This window comes from Equus quagga, chromosome 2 (assembly GCF_021613505.1).
Source record: "Equus quagga isolate Etosha38 chromosome 2, UCLA_HA_Equagga_1.0, whole genome shotgun sequence".
Taxonomy (NCBI): domain Eukaryota; kingdom Metazoa; phylum Chordata; class Mammalia; order Perissodactyla; family Equidae; genus Equus; species Equus quagga.
The window spans coordinates 62,364,026-62,383,610 of NC_060268.1; the positions used below are offsets into that span (position 1 = coordinate 62,364,026).

A 19,585-nucleotide genomic window follows, 5' to 3' on the forward strand; every position below is an offset into this window, starting at 1 on the left:
GTAGAGTTTCCTCTTTCTTCTTGCGATTAGAAAAGAATGTATTTGGTGTTACTTTGCACAGCATGAATCCCTAGGTCCCTAGCAGGCATATACCTAAAATATAATACTTGCCTAAATTAGTAATTTCTTGAGGGATTGCATAATGCTAATTTTCCAATTTTTTTTTTCTTCTACATTATTAGCCACTCTTTTCCTGTAAAATAGAATTCTTTATCATCTGGGGCTATTAGTTTGTTCTCCTTCAATGGCCAGCGAAATAAATTCTTTCACTTAGTTACCAATTTTCACCAGCTCAGAATATGACCCAAGTTTTTTTCTAGCTTTCTCCTTTTTGAATATCATTGTAGACTCAAGGACTTTCATTGATTCTGTGTGTTTCAGTCAACATCAGTCATAATTCTCTCAACTTTGACTAATGGAGAAGGGGACTTTTCAGGCTGATTCCAGTCCTGTACTTTTTGCTATGATACTATTTTTTTAAATTATGGAAACATTTAAACATTAACAAAAGTATAGAGAAAAATACAGTAGACCTCCAGCATGTCTTTCGGCTTCAGCAGTTATCCCTAGGTTTCCAATCTTGTTTTATCTATCCTCTACTGCATTTTTGATCCCCCAGATTATGAACCCATTGATTTGAAAGTTTTCTTTATTTTCTGGCATGGCAAGGCCCCAGACCTGGAATCATCCGTTTCTCTAAGAAGCCCCATTGCCATTAGTAAGGAATGGTGTTAGATAACAAAATCTGGGCAAAAAGGTTATTGAAAGTTTTTAATTTTGATTTTCCCATCTTGTCCCTCATCATAATGGTAGCCCAGTTTCATAAGTAGAGAGGAATGATTCAAATGTTGTTACGTAAGTGTTTTTAATGAAGGACTTTTTTTTTTAATAAACACCATTTAGTGTTATTAGTTTGCCTGTACTACAATATAAGGAAATCCTCAATCTATAAATACACTGTTTCTGAAGGTTTGTTTGTACCACGCTTTGGTTTTTCAGCATTCAATACATTTCTTGTAGTAACGATGCCAATGATAAAAGTATGTTATTGGGGGGCTAGCCCCGTGGCATGAGTTCACATGCTCCGCTGCAGGCGGCCCAGTGTTTCGTTGGTTCGAATCCTGGGCACGGACATGGCACTGCTCATCAAGCCACGCTGAGGCAGCGTCCCACATGCCACAACTAGAAGGACCCACAACGAAGAATATACAACTATGTACCAGGGGGCTTTGGGGAGGAAAAGGAAAAAATAAAATCTGTAAAGAAAAAACTATCCTTTAAAAAAAAAAAGTATGTTATTGGGTTCGACTCTTAAAAATCTGTGTATGGTTTCCAAGATGGACCAAACCCATATCTTTGTTTCCTTTTCCTCCTGATGCCCCACTGAAATAGAACCTATAGAAATAAGAAATGAAGAAACCAATAACAATAAATAGGAAGACTACCAAAGAGTGGTGATTGAACAGATTTCTGGATCTCTATTCAAGTACTAGAAGGCACAACTGTGCCCTCTCCTCACGTCCCCATACCTCTCGCACCCCTGCGCCCAGACTGCAGACAGCTGGCATGAGCATCAGCCAAAACACCAGGCAGATTTTCTTTAGCGAAACTGGGAAAAGCTAAGGCTTCTAGAATACAAGTTGTAGCCCCAGAACAAAAGAAAAAAAGCCATTGTCATTCTGGCTCCCCACCTGCGTACCCTAAAGGAACACTGCCAGTCAGCCTGCACCCAGCCCACACAGAGTACCCCTCAGCAGAGCAGTCTAGCCAAAAGACAGACCATCTTCACAACAACAGAGGAACTCTCTTGGCTAATGAGTCATTCAGGCCTAAATATGAATGAGTAAATATGAATGAGTAAGCAGAGATCTGAGGAAAACTAAGCATGAAAGAGAGACTAAAATAACCAGAAAAACTGCCACTGGAGAAAATAGAGCTCATCAGAGAGAATTTTACAAAAAAGGAGCTCTAATGTAGTCAGAGCTGCAAGAAGATACTACGTCCCATAAACAAGAACAAGAGAGCACAACCAGAGGGACCTGCAACTAGAATATACAGCTATGTATGGGGGGGCTTTGGGGAGAAGAAGAAGGAAAAAAAAGATTGGCAACAGATATTAGCTCAGGTGCCAATCTTTAAAAAAAAAGAATAAGAGAACGCAAGTTTTCAGATTAAAAGGGCACACCAAGTACTGAAATAGTGAGTCAGATATGGTGAACACATTCTCATGAACCTGCAGAATTTCTAGGATAAACAACAAACTTCCAGAGGGAAGTCATGTACAAAGTGACAAGTGTCAGAGTGAAATCAAACCTCTCATCAGTAATCCTTAATGCTTTAAGACAGTGAAATATTGCCCACAGCATTTTGAAAGGCAATAATATGCAACCAAGGATTCTGTGTCTTGCCAAACTATTAATCAGTGGTGAGAACAGAATAAAGTTGTTTTCAGACATGCAGGAACTCAAAGTTTACCTTATCTTGGAATTAAAAGAAATGAGTGAATTACCATTCACCATCAACTTTCTTGAAAAACAGAAATTCACTGTGTAATTTTTCATTAAACATTTTCAGTTTGAAGTTTGATTTTTTTTAATCTCGTTGCTGCCTAAAGGGTTTATTGAGAGGCAAAAGGGAGAGGAGGATTACAAACAGTAAAATAAGTGTGCATTTACAACATAAAATAAATTACAGAGCTACTGCAGCAAGCAGCAGTGAGACTCCTCCCCCTACTCTCAGTGGGCTGCGATATTCCGTTTATTGCACATATAACTAACCCATAAGTTTCCATATTTCTCAGTGACCCCAGCAACAGGCAACCTGGGACTGCTTGCATTGCAGTCACAACTGGCTGATACACCCTGTAGCCAGCAGGGACAAGAGCATCAAATTGTTCTTCCATCGTGACTGGAATGATGTGATCCGGCTTACATTTAAAAGCATATTCTGACTGCTGTGTTGAGAAGAGACTTGGGGTGGAATAGTAGAGCAAGGCAGGAGCAGGGAGACCAGATTAGACATCGCCGCAGTGTTCCAAGGCAAAGATGACAGTGGCTCTGATGTGGCAACAGTGGAGTTGATAAAAAGAGGCCAGGTTCTGGGTATAATTTGAAGGTAGAGCCAACAGGATTTCCTGAGTGATTGGATATGGGGTGAGCAAGATGGGAGTCCAGATTTCTGGTCTGAGCAGTAGGAAAGGAGGAACAGGTTGAGGGAAAAGTTTAGGAGTTACATTTTGGGTGTTGTGTTTCAGAAGCCCATTTGACCTCCAAGTAGAGATGTCAGTTACTCAGATCAGCACTTAGCTATATATGTCTGCAGTTCTGAAGAAAGGTCTGGCCTGGAGATAGAATTTGGGGAGTAGTTAGCATAGAAATTGTATTAAAAGCCATGAGATTGGGTAAGATCGCCTAGGAGTGAATAGAGGTAAAGAAGAGGTCTGAGAACTGGGACCCTAAGGTGCTCCAACATTTAGGGTTCAGAGAGATGAAAAGGAATGATCAAAGATGACTGAGGAGGAACAGGTAGTGGGGTTTAAGAGGAACCAAGAGAGAATGGTGCCTAGAAGCCATGAGAAGAAAGTGTTTTAAGAAGGAAGGAGTCATTGACTGTTTTATGCTGCCGAGAGGTCAAGTAGGACAAGCACTAGAAATCCCCTGTTGGATTTAGCACCATGGATGTCACTGTTTACCTTGATAAGACCTGTAATGTTTTTTCAGTTTTTTCAAACAGCTACTAAGTTGTTAGGACAAAAATATATATTAAATTGTTTGGGCCCAGCTACTTAATAAATGGAACAATTAGGTATTTCTTTTGGCCTAGGGACTTTGTGAAAAAATTGCTGAGATATCAAAGGAGCCACAAACAGAAAGTTTGGGAATCTCTGCTTTACCACATCCTGCTAACTGAGCATTTTAAGAGGGAGAAGTACCTCTTGCCTTTTCTTTGTTTCTGCTGAAAAGTTTGAGTAGTAATTTTAAATCTGATCAGATTACATACAATTAATAAAATTGCCCTTATGTTCACCATAAAAATAAATAAATAATAAAACTGTAGCCTCTAAAATGTCAGCAGTACATCTGTCATGCATTTTTCTTCTTGCCTCATAGGTATGGTCTGAATATGCGTTGCTTGGCAGCTCGGGTCAACTATAAGACTTTGATTATCATCTGCGCACTCTTCACTTTGGTCACAGTACTTTTGTGGAATAAGTGTTCCAGCGACAAAGCGATCCAGTTTCCACGGCATTTGAGTAGTGGCTTCAGAGTGGATGGATTGGAAAAAAGAGCAGCAGCATCTGAGAGTAACAACTATGTGAACCACGTGGGCAAACAGGCTGAGGAGGCATTCCCTCAGGAGCAGCAGAAAGCACCCCCTGTCGTTGGGGGCTTCAACAGCAATGGGGGAAGCAAGGTGTTAGGACTCAAATATGAAGAAATCGACTGTCTCATTAATGATGAACACACAATTAAAGGGAGACGAGAGGGGAATGAAGTCTTTCTTCCATTCACTTGGGTAGAGAAATATTTTGATGTTTATGGAAAGGTGGTTCAGTATGATGGCTATGATCGGTTTGAATTCTCTCATAGCTATTCCAAAGTCTATGCACAGCGAGCCCCTTATCACCCTGATGGTGTGTTTATGTCCTTTGAAGGCTACAATGTGGAAGTCCGAGACAGAGTCAAGTGCATAAGTGGGGTTGAAGGTTGGTATCTGCTCCACTGCATTTTTCTATCCTGACTGTGTTGAGGAATAAGAAACTGTAGGCGCTAATTATACAGCAGATACATACATAGCTTACTATCAACAGACGTTTCGTCGCTCTGGCTTAGTATGGAGGAACAGGTTAAGTCTGAATCTAGGGCAACTTTCTAGATGGTGTGATTTTAGAGCTTCAATAAGAACATACCTGATCAACTAGGATTATTCCATTAACCTACCTCAGAATCTAAAATTCTCACCAGTAAGGTCAAGGCACGGCATCTCCAGAAATTTTGCTTTAAAATATACAGTTATTATCCTGTGAGGGGAGATGGGAAAGGGAGAGAGACCATCCAATGAGCATATCAATGTACCAATGCAGTCTTCTTGCCAGACTAGCCAGGTGTCATCTCTGCATGGAGGTTTAAAGTCCTCAGAATAAGACAATACATATTAAGACATCGTTTTCTCTGAATTTATACTGAACTCCTACAGTCTATTACATATTGTCTTTAAAACCTGGAGCAGTGAGGGTTCCTTATGGGTATAATTAGAAATATTCTGGAGTTTGTATTTCAGACCTAGGATTAACCAGAAAGCCAAACTGAATTTGACTTTTCATTTTACTTATGATTTATTAGTTTTTGTTTACTAAACTTAGGGATTTTTTTTTTTTACTTTTTCCTTTTATGCTTAGAAAGTCATTTGCCACACCATGATCAGCTGTTCATCTCTATTTTCTCTAACAGTTTTATCATTTTGTCTTTTTACATTTAACTTTTTAGTCCAGCTAAATTGATTTATATTTTGGTAAATGGTACAAGGTCAGGATCTAATTTTAGATTTTTTTTCCCTAATGTATATTGAATAATCTCCTCTTTTCCCCACTGATTCATGATGCAGTCTTTATCATTATACTAAAATATTTTGAATACTAGAGTGTGTTTCTGGCCTACTATTCCATTCGTTGATCAGTCTATCAATTCTTATGCCAGTTGCACATTGTTGTAGTTATCACTCATCTTTAATGAGATTGTATAAACCTTCCTTTTATTAAGTGAAAATAATTCCATTTGAATTAAAAAAAAAAATCACCCTTGGAGAAAGAATGCGGAAGTTAAGAAGCTTATCTTTAGTCTAGTTTTCTTAGCCTATGCGGTCCCTAATTCCTTAAGCTGTTTTGAAACTACATCAGAACACATCCGGATTTTTGGATTCCCAGTTTCTGCTGTGCCCATCTGATGCTTGTTAATTTATTTTACAACTACAGATAGGAGTTCATCTCTCAACACGTACGCAACAATACAGAATTCTGTGCAATGTGGTATTACTGTATTTCCCATGTAGGAAATTACTGCTGATACCAAACATTTAAACGTTTTGCTTAGAATTTTACAAGAGGTAATCTATTAAGAATTGTTTCAATAATCTATGGTTAAATATAAAACTTGAATTCATTTTTAAAAACCCACTCCTTGTTCTTAAGAATTACATTTTGACACGAAGGATATGAAAAAGAACACAAGCTGTGCTTATACTTTGTTGCCTGGGCATAACTGCCTTATTAAGCAAATACTTGTAACCATCAGATGATATAGTTATTAGACAACATCTTGACATTGGAGGGAGAGATGAGTATGTAATTAACTTGATTGTTAAGTATGAATGTTTAAGAAAATTTCAGGATTAATGTTCTAGAATAAAACTGTGGTAACATTATCTACATGTATTTAAATTGTGCACAACTTGAATATATGAAACAGGATTATGAAACATGACATCTGTAGCTATGAGAAAAGTAATACACATAAAAAAGTCTTTAAAAGATACTCTACAGCATTGCATTGCTGTCAGTTAACAAATAATGAAAGAGAGTGAATGAATGCTTAATTTTGTTTTTTCTATCTGGTTAATTTGATACTAGTTTTTAGTAATTATATCAGCAGTATAATAAGAATGCTCAAAAGTTGCCGATAACCCTCTAACCTCCCCCAGAAGTAAAACAATGAAGAATGGTGTTCAAAACAGGCTTGTAAATGTCTGGACGTGGTTTTTTGCTTTGTTTCTCTATTTTATAGGTGTACCTTTATCTACCCAGTGGGGCCCTCAAGGCTATTTCTACCCAATCCAGATTGCACAGTATGGGTTAAGTCATTACAGCAAGAATCTAACTGAGAAGCCCCCTCACATAGAGGTATATGAGACAGCAGAAGACAGGGACAAAAACAGCAAGCTGAATGACTGGACCGTGCCAAAGGGCTGCTTTGTGGCCAGCGTGGCTGACAAGTCTAGATTCACCAATGTCAAACAGTTCCTTGCTCCAGGTAAGGGATGTGTAATATGCGTCTGCTAATTTTATGTTGATGTATGCACTGATAACTCCCTGAAAATTGTTTTTATGGTTTTGAAAACACTCTAGCAAACCCTTTATGTTATGTATGTAAAGAAACAAATGGTGTCACCCAAGTGAAATCCCTCAAAAAGGAACTCTAAAAATTTAAGGTTCTAAAAGGAGTATTTACTGTGTGAAGAGCCAAGCCATCGATTGAATATTAAAATAGAGCTTACTGCATGCTGTGTATCTCCCAGGGATCTATGTCTCACAGGAATGAAGTTCCTTGGTTTATTTTAATATTTCAATACAGTATTTATTCTTTAATTTTTAAACTATTTTGCATTATGGTAGAAGTTTTCCTTTATAGAGAGAACCATCCTTTCCTTTGCCTTGTTTTTTACTAGTAGCTTTTTATTTTTTCAAGATGATACAGATTACCAACCAGGCCTGCTTCCCATATTGAATTTTGTTAATGTACTAGATTGTCTCAAACTTCATGTAAAACTATTTCATTAATAAAATCGTTTATAAAATCAAATTAACATTATGCAACATTTCCCCTTTTACTAAGACAGTCTCATTAATTAGGATGTAATGTGTTTTTCTCCACTAGTCAATATCCATGAGAATTAATGAGTCCATTACGTAAAAAGACAATGAAATAATTTTAGTTAGCACCTCAGGCTTAATTCTCTACGGGGAAATGTCAAGAACAGAACCCTTCCTCCTTCCCCTAGCCTTGCATTTGGTAAATAAAAAGAGAGAAAAGATTGTAGGACCTCTTCTGTATTCTCTCCTTGTCCTTTATTGATGACTGTGTAATTCACAGACCTTGAAAGCCACAATACAAATCTACTTATTCTAGATGGCCTTACGTAATGGATTTATGAGCGCTTAAGGCAGTGCAAATAATGGGTGACCTTTAGTTTTTATTCTGTGACTAGAACTTCTTTTTCTCCTATGTCATTCTGTGATATTCCAGCATATAGAGCATCTTTGCTTATTGTAAAACAACAGATGTGGCTAGGTGAGAAAGTACGTGGAAATGTTTAAGAATATTTAGCTTGTGGTACCTAAGAGGTTATTGCAGCAGGAAATGATTAGACTCAGCAAAAGGCCCTTAGGTTTAGGGTGAACCAAGGAGCTTATTTTTGCACTAATTAATAACATTGAGTTAGGGTGGAAAACAGCAGCCCTTATCTTGATTTCCCCAAGTGCTGGGAAGTTTTCTAGAACAGTCTTTAAATAGAACTCTGTCCTATTTAGAGCAATAGATTTCATTGTACACTTTTGGATGTCCTGGGTAATAGAAAGCATAGGTCCCCTCATCTAAGTGAGGGACACTCACTTTAGCCCTTTGTTGTGCAGCCAGTACCTGGAGATAAAAGTACTTCCTAAGGTTGTTTTAAGCATATGGAGGAGAGAACTATGTGACAGTCACTCTGCCAGTGGAACACAAGCTACTCACAGTTGGAACTCCCTGTTGGTGGGAGTGTGCTAGCTTGGAATGGGCTGGTGGTTTTGATATCCTGGATATGCTTGGCGTTGAATTTGATACAAGTGTATGAGGGAGAGTGAGTTGGAGTTACGTAGGAGTTGTTGCTCAGAGCAGAAGGAAATCACAGAGGTGAGACTGTTTTATTAAGGAGTAGATAGGGAAGATGAGGCTTTACAGTGGATATAGACCACGTAGGAGATCAATTCAGAGAATCACTGTTGAAAAGAAACTGGGACTTGTACAGTCATGAATCGCTTAATGATGAGGATATATTCTGAGGCGTCATTAGATGATTTCGTCGTTCTGCAAACATCATAGAGTGTACTTACACAAATCTAGATGATATAGCCTGCTACACGCCTATGCTACATGGTGCTAATCTTATGGGACCACTGTTGCATATGTGGTCCTGGTTGACTGAAATATCATTGTGTGGCACATAAAAGCATAGGCCTAAGTGAGATGAAGCTCTGGAGGACCAGGCCCTGAATGCTCTTGGCCTTTTATTTCTTTCTATGTTTTTGGCCTTGAATTATTTTCCCTGAAAGGGGACAAAATCATCTAGAGGAAAGAACCATAACATGGTTCTGCAGTATATTTTGTATTGTTTTATTCGTTGAATAATGTTTTGTTCCTCTTCCTAATTTTAAAATGGAATGAGTTGAAACTTTATACCTGTCCTGCTCTATTGAATTAAATTAGCTTTCCCTTTCCTGAAGTACTCTCTTCATTTTATTTCCGTGAGCTCACTTTCTCCTCTCTCTGTAGCGATTCTTCCTCAGGCTTCTTGTGAGATTCTCTTCTGCCTGATCCTTGTCTCTCAGTGTTCCTGGAGGTTCTGAGTAGGGCCTCTTCTCATTCCATGTGGTAAACTTACTGAATGAATGATAACAGTTTGTATTGTATTTGAAAACATTGATTTAAAGACTATTCTTAAATGCTTATCATCCTTTGTTGCCTAAAGTACATGTACACATAGACCAAAAATAGACACTTAGAGTGACTCCTGGGATGACTGCTCAGAGAGAGGAGGGACTGTGGATTTCAAACAGTTAGGAAACTCAAAACTTTCTATTAGTATATTTAAAGCAGAGGTCTCCAGAAAGCATAAAACCTCCAGTATTGGAGGTCTTATGGTATATTGCCTAGTATATTTCCAAAGTAGTTGCCACAACCATAGTCATATCCCATTTGCTACCATTCAGATCCTTCTAAGTGATGCTGACAGGTTGTTTAACCTCTCCTTACTTATATAAAATGGGAATTAAAAGACCTATCTCATAAGATTGTTGCGAAGATTACAATTGTTGGTTGATCAATTTAAATTGGAGATTGTGACTTCTCTGTCATTTCTCCTGTGTAGCTTAATAATCCCCTCTTGGTAGTGTTTAAGAGTTTAGGAAAATTAATAGTTCTTTTTTACAAGGTTACATCTCGTGACATCTTCATTAATGAGTTACTTAATCTGTTATATTGAGACATAAGGTAATTGATTGAACTATATCATTTCATTGGATTTTTATACATAAAGTGAAAATCAGAATGGAATTCTGGGGGGGAAATGGGTACTTCTTCAGCTTCCTCCCATTTGGACTTTTAAAGATAGGTCTTTGTTATCCAGTTTTGTGAGAATGGATGTCATAGTTAATAGTACTGTCTTATTAATGGGGCATAACCCTAAGAATGAAGAAATAAAGATAGTCTGCTCTACTGAGTATAATTTAATCTTGAGTGATTCATAAGTCAATTCAGAATCCTGCTGTGTTTCAGGGATATTGGACTGAGCATCAGATTCCATTTTACTACAGATGCAGAAAAATGCTAATTAAGAGACAGATTGCCAGGCCAGTCCAGTGGCATAGTGGTTAAGTTCATGTGCTCCACTTCAGCAGCCCAGGGTTTGCAGGTTTGGATCCTGGGCATGGACCTACACACCGCTCATCAAGCCATGCTGTGGTGGCATCCCATATACAAAACAGGAAGATTAGCAACAGATGTTAGCTCAGGGCTAATCTTCCTCACCAAAAAAAAAGGAGAGAGATTGCATGTTGACATTTTTCTAGAATAAATGGATTTTTAGTGTATTAGAAGTATACTTCTGAAATCACTTTTTAAAAAGTCACTCAAAGCATCATTTGATGCATAAGTCTATCGAGATGTTCTCATTCTTGTTACAACATCCATAATTGTCTCTTCCATCAAATGAAGTAATTAAGAGCCTTGGGTCAATGATATCCACACTGGTAGAATCCAGTGTTGGGAGAGTTAAACAATCAACTCAATGTGCTAATAACTCTCCAAGCTAATCCCACTGTATACACCATCATCAGTTCACATTTCCGGTCTTTGCTCCTGGTGACGCACTAAAGATTTCCTCAAGGACTCCTCAAAGCAGATCTGATTCTGTGGCTCTATTTAAGAGAAATAATGTTTCCACTGATTATTCTCATGGGGATGTCATTTCCAGTATCATTCCTTTTTCATAGTCTTTGAACTTGGGTCCAGGAATCTTGGTTTCTAGTCCCTGTCTCCTACTAATTAGCTTTTGGCTTTGGGCAAACCTTTTAACCTTGCAAAGCCTCCATATCTTCATCTCTAAAATGCAGTTAGTAATTCCTGTTCTGCTGGCCTCAGAAGATTATTCTAAATATCGAGTGAGATAATGCATGTGAAAGTGTTTCCTAAGCTCCATAAAGATCAAGATATACACATTCACCTTTAATATTTTTAAATTAGCACTACATATATTTGCCGTCATTGTGCTTGTTCTTGCTGCTGCCGCCGTCTGGTTTTAATATGCTCAGTTTCTTTTCCTGGTAAATCTAAACCAGCAGTATTCAGAAAATCATCTTTCTGGGAGTCAGGCATCCTTGCACTCACTGTAGACATGCAAGAGAAAATTCTTCTTTGATAACTTGCCAGGTAAAACAGTTTTTACTATTTTATCAACCTCTGAAGCCAATGGCTTCAGAAGAAGAATCGTTATCATCTTTGACTGTTGCAAGCCACTATCTTTTTTCTTTTAATCCTCACAATTACCTTCCAAAGCAGAAATATCTCTGTTTAACACATGAAGAAACTAAGGCTCAAAGAGGTCTATCTTGGTGAGCATCTCAAAGCTAGTAAGTCATAGAGTAAGAATTCAAACAAGGTTTTTTGTTTTTTTTTAAAGATTGGCACCTGAACCAACAACTGTTGCCATCCTTTTTTTTTTTTTCCTGCTTTTTCTCCCCAAATCCCCCCACTACATAGTTGTATATTTTAGTTGTGGGTCCTTCTAGTTGTGGCATGTGGGATGCCACCTCAGTGTGGCCTGATGAGCGGTGCCATGTCCGCGCCCAGGATCCAAACCCACGAAACCCTGGGCCACCGAAGCGGAGCACGTGAACTTAACCACTCGGCCCCGGGGCCGGCCCTCAAACAAGGTTCTTGTTTTTGTCTTTGTTTTAACTCAAAGCCTCTCTCTCCCCCTCCCCGAGTATCCCTCACTTTTTGTAGCCTGCATGAACCCATTGTTTAATTTCCAGATATGTTATTCATAGTTCCAGCAAATACCTGAAAACAAAGCTATCATTTTCAGCAGCAAATAGTGATTAAGAGCATGTATTATGGAGCCAGACTCAACAACCTGGGTTCAACTCTTTCTACTTTAAGCAAATTACTTAACTCCTCTGTGTCTTGGTTCCTCATCCACAAATTGAGACTAATAGTAGCACCTGCTCTTGTAATTTGTATGAGGATTAAATGAGTTAGCATATATAAAGCCCTTAGACCACAGTAAATACTTATTAAATGTTAATTAAATAAAAAATTTTAAATTCATGTATAGCCATTCTTTCCTTCTAGCTTCTCTCTTACAACAAAATATGCTGAGCCAGCTTTTGGCTATTTTTTTCTTTTGGCAGAATGGGTATACAGAATGGGTCAGCTAGCATTTGATCTAGTAGAAAAGGCAGTTTGATCAACAATACCGTAGCCATTTGCTCTGTTAACTCTCTAATGTAAACTAGACAAGTCAAAAGGTAAGAACTTTGGCCTGATGTTGACAAACCATCATGGACTCACCAATTCTGTCATTTGTTTGTGGTTAGTTTAGTAAAGAAATAATAGGAGCAGCCCAATGGCATAGTGGTTAAGTTTGCACACTCTGCTTCAGCAGCCTGGGGTTCACAGGTTTGGATCCTAGGTACAGACCTACACGCTGCTCATCAAGCCATGCTGTGGTGGCGTCCCACATACAAAATAGGAAGATTGGCACAGATGTTAGCTCAGGGACAATCTTCCTCACCAAAAATAAATAAATGATCATGATCTGACACATAAAATATGGAAGTGTTGATTTTGTCTGGTCAGTGATTGTCAAGGATGAATTGCGGTTAACTTTTAAATACAAGGAGCTTTTATTCTAACCGGTCTTTGTCGGTATATTTTCCTCCTGCAGAAACCAGTGAAGGTGTATCTTTGCAACTGGGGAACACAAAAGATTTTATTATTTCATTTGACCTCAAGTTCTTGACAAATGGAAGTGTGTCCGTGGTTCTAGAGACGACAGAAAAGAATCAGCTCTTCACTGTACATTATGTCTCAAATACCCAGCTAATTGCTTTTAAAGAAAGAGACATATACTATGGCATCGGGCCCAGAACTTCATGGAGCACCGTTACCAGGGACCTAGTCACTGACCTCAGGAAAGGAGTGGGTCTTTCCAACACAAAAGCTGTCAAGCCAACCAAAATCATGCCCAAGAAGGTGGTTAGGTTGATTGCAAAAGGGAAAGGATTCCTCGACAACATTACCATCTGTACCACAGCCCACATGGCCGCATTCTTTGCTGCCAGTGATTGGCTGGTAAGGAACCAGGATGAGAAAGGTGGCTGGCCAATAATGGTGACCCGTAAGTTAGGAGAAGGGTTCAAGTCTTTAGAGCCAGGGTGGTACTCTGCCATGGCCCAAGGGCAAGCCATTTCTACACTAGTCAGGGCCTATCTGTTAACAAAAGACCACATATTCCTCAATTCAGCTTTAAGGGCAACAGCCCCATACAAGTTTCCATCAGAGCAGCATGGAGTTAAAGCTGTGTTTATGAATAAACACGACTGGTATGAAGAATATCCAACCACACCTAGCTCTTTTGTTTTAAATGGCTTTATGTATTCCTTAATTGGGCTGTATGACTTAAAAGAAACTGCAGGGGAAAAGCTTGGGAAAGAAGCAAAGTCCTTGTATGAGCGTGGCATGGAGTCCCTGAAAGCTATGCTCCCCTTGTACGACACCGGCTCAGGAACCATCTATGACCTCCGGCACTTCATGCTTGGCATTGCCCCCAACTTGGCCCGCTGGGACTATCACACCACCCACATCAACCAGCTGCAGCTGCTCAGCACCATCGATGAGTCCCCGATCTTCAAAGAATTTGTCAAGAGGTGGAAGAGCTACCTTAAGGGCGGCAGGGCAAAGCACAACTAAAGCTCAGAACCAAAATCCTGTGTCAGCCTCTGCTGCGCACGGAAACTATGGGCTCTGTCTCGGCAGAGCATGGACACATTTTAAAAGGTTGCGTACTAGTTTTTTGTGGGTTACATCAAAGTGATAAATGATCCTTAAAACCAGTCTTCTGAGATCATTGCATTCCATGGGTTGGGTGTTTAGGTGGCATTTAGAGAAAAGCGTTTAGTCAATGGGCTGAACAAAGCTGTTTCACTCTGCCCTGCTTGTCATCCTGTACACTTCCACAGACAGCCGGTCCCTCTCGGTTTGGGAAAGATCATGGTAAGCAGCTGCTTGTGGCCAGCTGTCTAGCGCTTACCTGGCAACTTAGTATGGGGCTCTTTTAAAATGTGATTATTTATGTTTATGTTGACAGCAGACTTTAAAAAAATAATGTGCTATAATCAGTAAATATGTACTTGTAGCCTGAATAGTGGACTGTGTGCAACTTTTTAAAATGATGTTTCTTTTCTATAGATTCATTTCTTGGGGGTGAATGAGCATTTGTTGCATTTGTTCAATTTATTATATATGGAGAATATTTTGAATTTATGGTTTTCTTAAAATGTGTAAATTAAAAACACAGCCAGTGTTCAGGCTTCACAGTTATATAACGTAAGCACAACTAAAGTGAAACTTGTTGACTGCACAAGAAATTACAAAAATGTTAGCTGTTTTATGAAACTTGATCTACAATCAGTAAAGGTTTGCTAATCAGTCTGTCTTCCCCATCCCCACTGTGATGGTTGTTTTTGTCGCTATCTAGACTTTTGTATTTCATTTCAGGCTACACTCAAGAGTTTCGTCTGTTTCGGGGGGATGTTTTTGGGACATTTCAGAGATTTTATTATACACTCGGGAAGGAGCTAGTAATTGTGATAGTCCACCACCACTGCCCTTTGAGGATCTTTTTTTCTCTTTACAGAAAAATACTAGGTCAAATATTACGTCCAAGAATCATAAGAGGATTTTTTCCTACTTAGATCGTTCTTGGTCATCAACTTTTCAAACCATTCACCTTTCCTTTGCAATTTCAATTTTAAATTCTTTCAGCTGTTGGATAGAAGTGGTCCTACTGCGTTTGCTGTACACGTGTAATCAGGCCTTCATTCGGGTTTTACATCCCACTGTACCTCACGTAAATAGGTTTCCTAGCCCTCGTACCCGGGGCAGTGTCTGCTGTACGGCTTCAGGCGTTAGTCAAAACCCAGGGAGGCTGATTTTGCTGTCTTCTGTTTTACACTAAGTCAGCACTACAACTTACAGAGTGGAAATATGAGACCCCACACTTTCAGGGGACTGAGTCTGACAAACACAGTGCAGTTTGTCTGTGACCTATAATAAAGGCACAGCAAGAGCCACGTGAGCACCTGCCTGCACACTACATCTTAACTGAACTCACCCCAAACACTACTTAGAAACCGGGAAATATATACGTATATATGAATATTATATATATGCAAAATATGTATGTTAGTGGCAATGGGAGCAGTAGCAAAGAAGACAATATAGATCTACACTGAAGACAATATTAAACTGGCCGTGGAAAAGTAAGCTTAAACTCCCAATTGACGTGACCACAACAACACCACAAAGTGGGTTATTAAGTTTCCCCCTAGCTTTTGACCTTTGTGGTTCTTATACATTAGATGTCTCAACAAGAATATCTGGACTCCTTTTTTAATCTCACTGCTCAAAAATAAACTTTCTCCAATCTGGAAACCCTTTTTACTTCATTGTATTTGTTATTATTTAGGACAGTCCAGACTTCTGCACTGTGTTTGCACACTGGTACTTCAGATTAAGGGAACCAGTGAAAACAGTATGGTACTGCTTCTGTGACAAATATCAGTGCCTTAACAATGTGGCTGTGCTTTTCCACTGAATAAGGAAAGACATTTTGATCTAGAAATGGCATTCCCACTTCAATGCTGTTGGTTTCACACTGCCTTCCACATTGCAACAGCAGCTTGCTTTTTCTTGTGATCCCAGAATTTTCGAAGAGGGTGAGTTGAACCTGAAGCAGCATTGTCAGTACAAACCAGTGGGTCTCTAACTTTAGGATGCCTCAGAATCACCTGGGAGCTTGTTGAAATACAGATTCCAGATGCTCAGTAAATCTGCCTGTGAAGGGTGATAGACTGCATTTTTACAGGCATTCGGGCGATTCTGATGCAGCTGAGCTGGGGGCGTATGCAGAGGAACACTGCCCAAGACCAGCCGTTGAGCTTTTGTTCCTAAACACCTGCCGAGTTTTCTGGGGTTTAAATCATGTAAAGTGTTTACTTACTCTGAGCTTAGAGAGAATGGGGAATGTATTTAAAGTTTTATTTTGTTTTGTTTCTTTAAATGTTTCTTTGTTTCAAGATTATGCTCATAGTTTTTTTTACACTTATCTTGAGTTAGCTTTGAGGTTAAATTAAATCTATTGCCACTTCAGTTGTAAAACCAGCCAAAAGTTTCCAGATAAAGGTCAAGTTTGACCCTTTAGGGTTTATTGTACATAACTGCTTCATCCAAAAACCATCCAGTGTACATGAGCAAATACAAAAATGACACACAAGCACAACTTTCCAGATGTGGCAGTCCTTTTTCTTTATCAGTGTGCGAACTTTCACTGAAAGCTGCTATTTTCATCCTCCTTGTAACTGTTTTTCTTGATTCTCCTCCATTGTACATGTGGGTTATATACCATGTGTTAAATATGCAATAAAGAGTTTACTGGATGCCCTTCTGAAGGGTAGTCCTTTGTAAAGCTGTACAGACTTTGCAGTTTAAGCACAATGTGCACATGTTAGTTTTATATACAGCAAAACTTGATTTTTTGCAGATGGAAAGGTATTTTGTTTCTATACAAAGTAAATGGATTGTTTGTGCTTAATGTAAAGCTGCTTTATAAAATTGTAAAATAAAGTTTTTATCTTAAAAGGAATATAGCTGGATATTTTCTCTTTCTTCTCTAATTATTCTAAGATTATTTGAGCCCAGCAGGGAAATTTCTAACCATCATTTCCTGTTCAGCTTGTGACAACTAGTCAGGCCACAGATGTTCGTTGAAGGTGTATCGGGCCCTTGAAGACAAACTGGGGAAGAGGATCTTACATGGGCCCTCATCCTAAGGAGGTTTAGTCCATGGGGGACACAGTGTCCACAAAACAGTTTCAGGAAAGAGAAATGCCACCTCGTGTGGTCAGTCAGCGAAGGGGTTTTCAGCGCAGGTTCCGGGCCTGAGCACCAAGATGAAAGACGACGAGGGAGCAGCGTGAGCAGGAACGAGGCGCTGGCCAGCTGCGAGGATGCCCTCTCCCCTGCTCGTCCAGGCGGGGAACCATTTTTACCTGCTTTAGATTTATTTGGAAGTTCCTCCTTCCTGGCTTTTCTACTTGCCTCTTCTTTCGAACAATAAGCATTATTTATTCTTTTCCCCTCACTTCTCAGAGAAAAATGATTTAGGCTCCCAAGTACATATAAAACCAGAGGCCAGACTGGCTTCATGTTATGTTTCATTGCACATTATTTTTTGGATTTAAACATTCTGTCGCATCTGTATAATGGAATCCCAGTCGATCACTGATCTACTTTTTCCAGCTGATGGGTGCACATATTTTGACAGGTTGCTAATCAGCTTCTTGACATCTCTTCCTCCTCTGTCATCCCCAGTTGGGACACAGCCATGAGGGTGTAAGCAGTTCTTGGTCTAGATGAGGGCTCAGGCTGCTCTCTGATTTTGTAGCCAAACTGTTAAGACGTTAGCCATCCTGCTTTAGCACACTGAACGTCACGTACGTGTCTCCCCATTGCCCTTGAGAGGGGACAGCCCCTTCATGCTCCAGAGGACTTATTCCGTAGCCTCATGGTCTTTCCTTTCCTGAGGAAGCCTCTGTCTCCACAGACTGTGATGGCCTCTGTGTGCCATGTGACCCTGCTTCCTCTAGCCATGACTTAGACCAGGGGTGAGTCCCTCACTCAAGCTGGGCCAATCAGTTTTTTCCCTGGCATCCAAAATTGATATGGATTAAAAAAAAAAACTAAAGCAGACACACAGTGGAAAGCAGAAATGAAAACAGAATCTTGACAGTGCCCCAGGCCCTGTGTCTAATGCATCTCTGAGGCCAGCTGCATTCCACTCTGGTTTCATGAGAAACCACTGTCTCCTTAGGATAAATCCCCTATGTGTGCTTAAGTTGGCTGGATTTGATTTCTGCTACTTAGAACTAATGAGCCATAATTAATAACACAGTGTCTCAATTGTAGAGAAAAAATATAATGTAAATTGTACATTTTCCTCCAATCTGGACTACTGTATTTGCTAAGGCTGCCATAACAAAATGCCACAGACTGCGTGGCTTAAACAACAGACATTTTTCTCATAGTTCTGGAGGCTAGAAGTGTAAAATCAAGGTGTCAACGGGCTTGGTTTATTCCGAAGCCTCTCTCCTTGGCTTGCAGATGCCCGCCTTCTTGCTGTGTCCTCACGTGGTCATCCCTCTTTCTGTGTCCTAATCTCTTTAAGGACACCAGACATACTGAATTAGGGCCCATTCATATGACCTCGTTTTACCCTAGTTACCTCTTCAACGGTCCTATCTCCAAATAGTCACAATCTGAGGTCCTAGAGGTTAGGACTTCAAATGGATTTGGGGGGGTCACAGTTCAGCCCATAACAACCACTCTTCTCCATAAGTGCATAGAAAATGAACTAGCTAGGGTTGCCACTTAATTTGTTGAAAACCAGCTAAAGCCAAACTCAGAGATCTTTAGGGAACGTTAGGTGGGCAGAAATCTAGATTTGGGACTCAGGAGTCAGGGCTCCCCGGCTTTGCACTGTAGCATCAGGAACTTGTTCCACCCCATAGGATTCAATTGCCTCATAATACAGCCCAATAAGAGAGAACTAATTGATCTTAAAGTTTTTTATAAACTAACAAAAGTTAACTACTAAAGCATGGTGTAACAGAAATAAAGAGAGTGACGTCAGCATCATAGCAGAGCGAGCTCTTCCCTTAGACTGTCCCCACTAAGATGCAACAAAAAGGACATTCATAAACCAACAGGATATTCACACAACACAATGAACATCTGAAAGACCCACGCAGCTGTACGTCCCAAGGTGGTGCTGGACTCCCCAGGAGGAAATGGAAGGACGTAAGGGGATCTCCTCTCCCTCCCCCAACAGCAGCAACCTAGGGCGCAGGACTGTGCATGGCTCTGAGAGGAGAGGGGGAGGGGCAGCTCTCCACAGGAATATCTTCACTCTCTGAATTGCCTCCCAGCTGTGGGAAAGCTCCACACAGAGGAGGCTAAGCTATTGCGGGGGTGTCTTCATCAAGCCAGCATCCCAGGAGGGCAGATAGCAAGGGAAGAGTGAAAATGTCCCCAGGATTACATGCGAAAGAAAGTGCCCTTTCCCCCACCTGGCACACCAGCTCTGTGGGTTGGCCAGAGCAAGGGACCCCTGCCAGAGCACCTGCACATACGTTTGTAAAGCAGCAGCTGCGAGTGGACAATCACAGATGGGCCCTGTCAGCATAGATTCCAAAGGACAGGCACAGATGCCAGTGATC

The 19,585-nt window shown here is 40.0% G+C and overlaps 1 protein-coding gene across 2 annotated transcripts in view; it reads left to right on the forward strand.

Moving 5' to 3' along the window:
* Positions 1-16,953, forward strand: part of LOC124235817 (D-glucuronyl C5-epimerase) — a 130,701-nt gene extending 113,748 nt beyond the window's left edge. For both annotated transcript variants that reach the window (XM_046654287.1, XM_046654288.1), the window contains 3 exons: positions 4,110-4,705; positions 6,780-7,025; positions 12,976-16,953. In XM_046654287.1, coding sequence (XP_046510243.1) covers positions 4,123-4,705; positions 6,780-7,025; positions 12,976-14,000 — 1,854 coding nt within the window. In that variant the 5' untranslated portion in view covers positions 4,110-4,122 and the 3' untranslated portion in view covers positions 14,001-16,953. The remainder of the gene's footprint in view (positions 1-4,109; positions 4,706-6,779; positions 7,026-12,975) is intronic.
* The last annotated feature ends 2,632 nt before the right edge of the window (positions 16,954-19,585 follow it).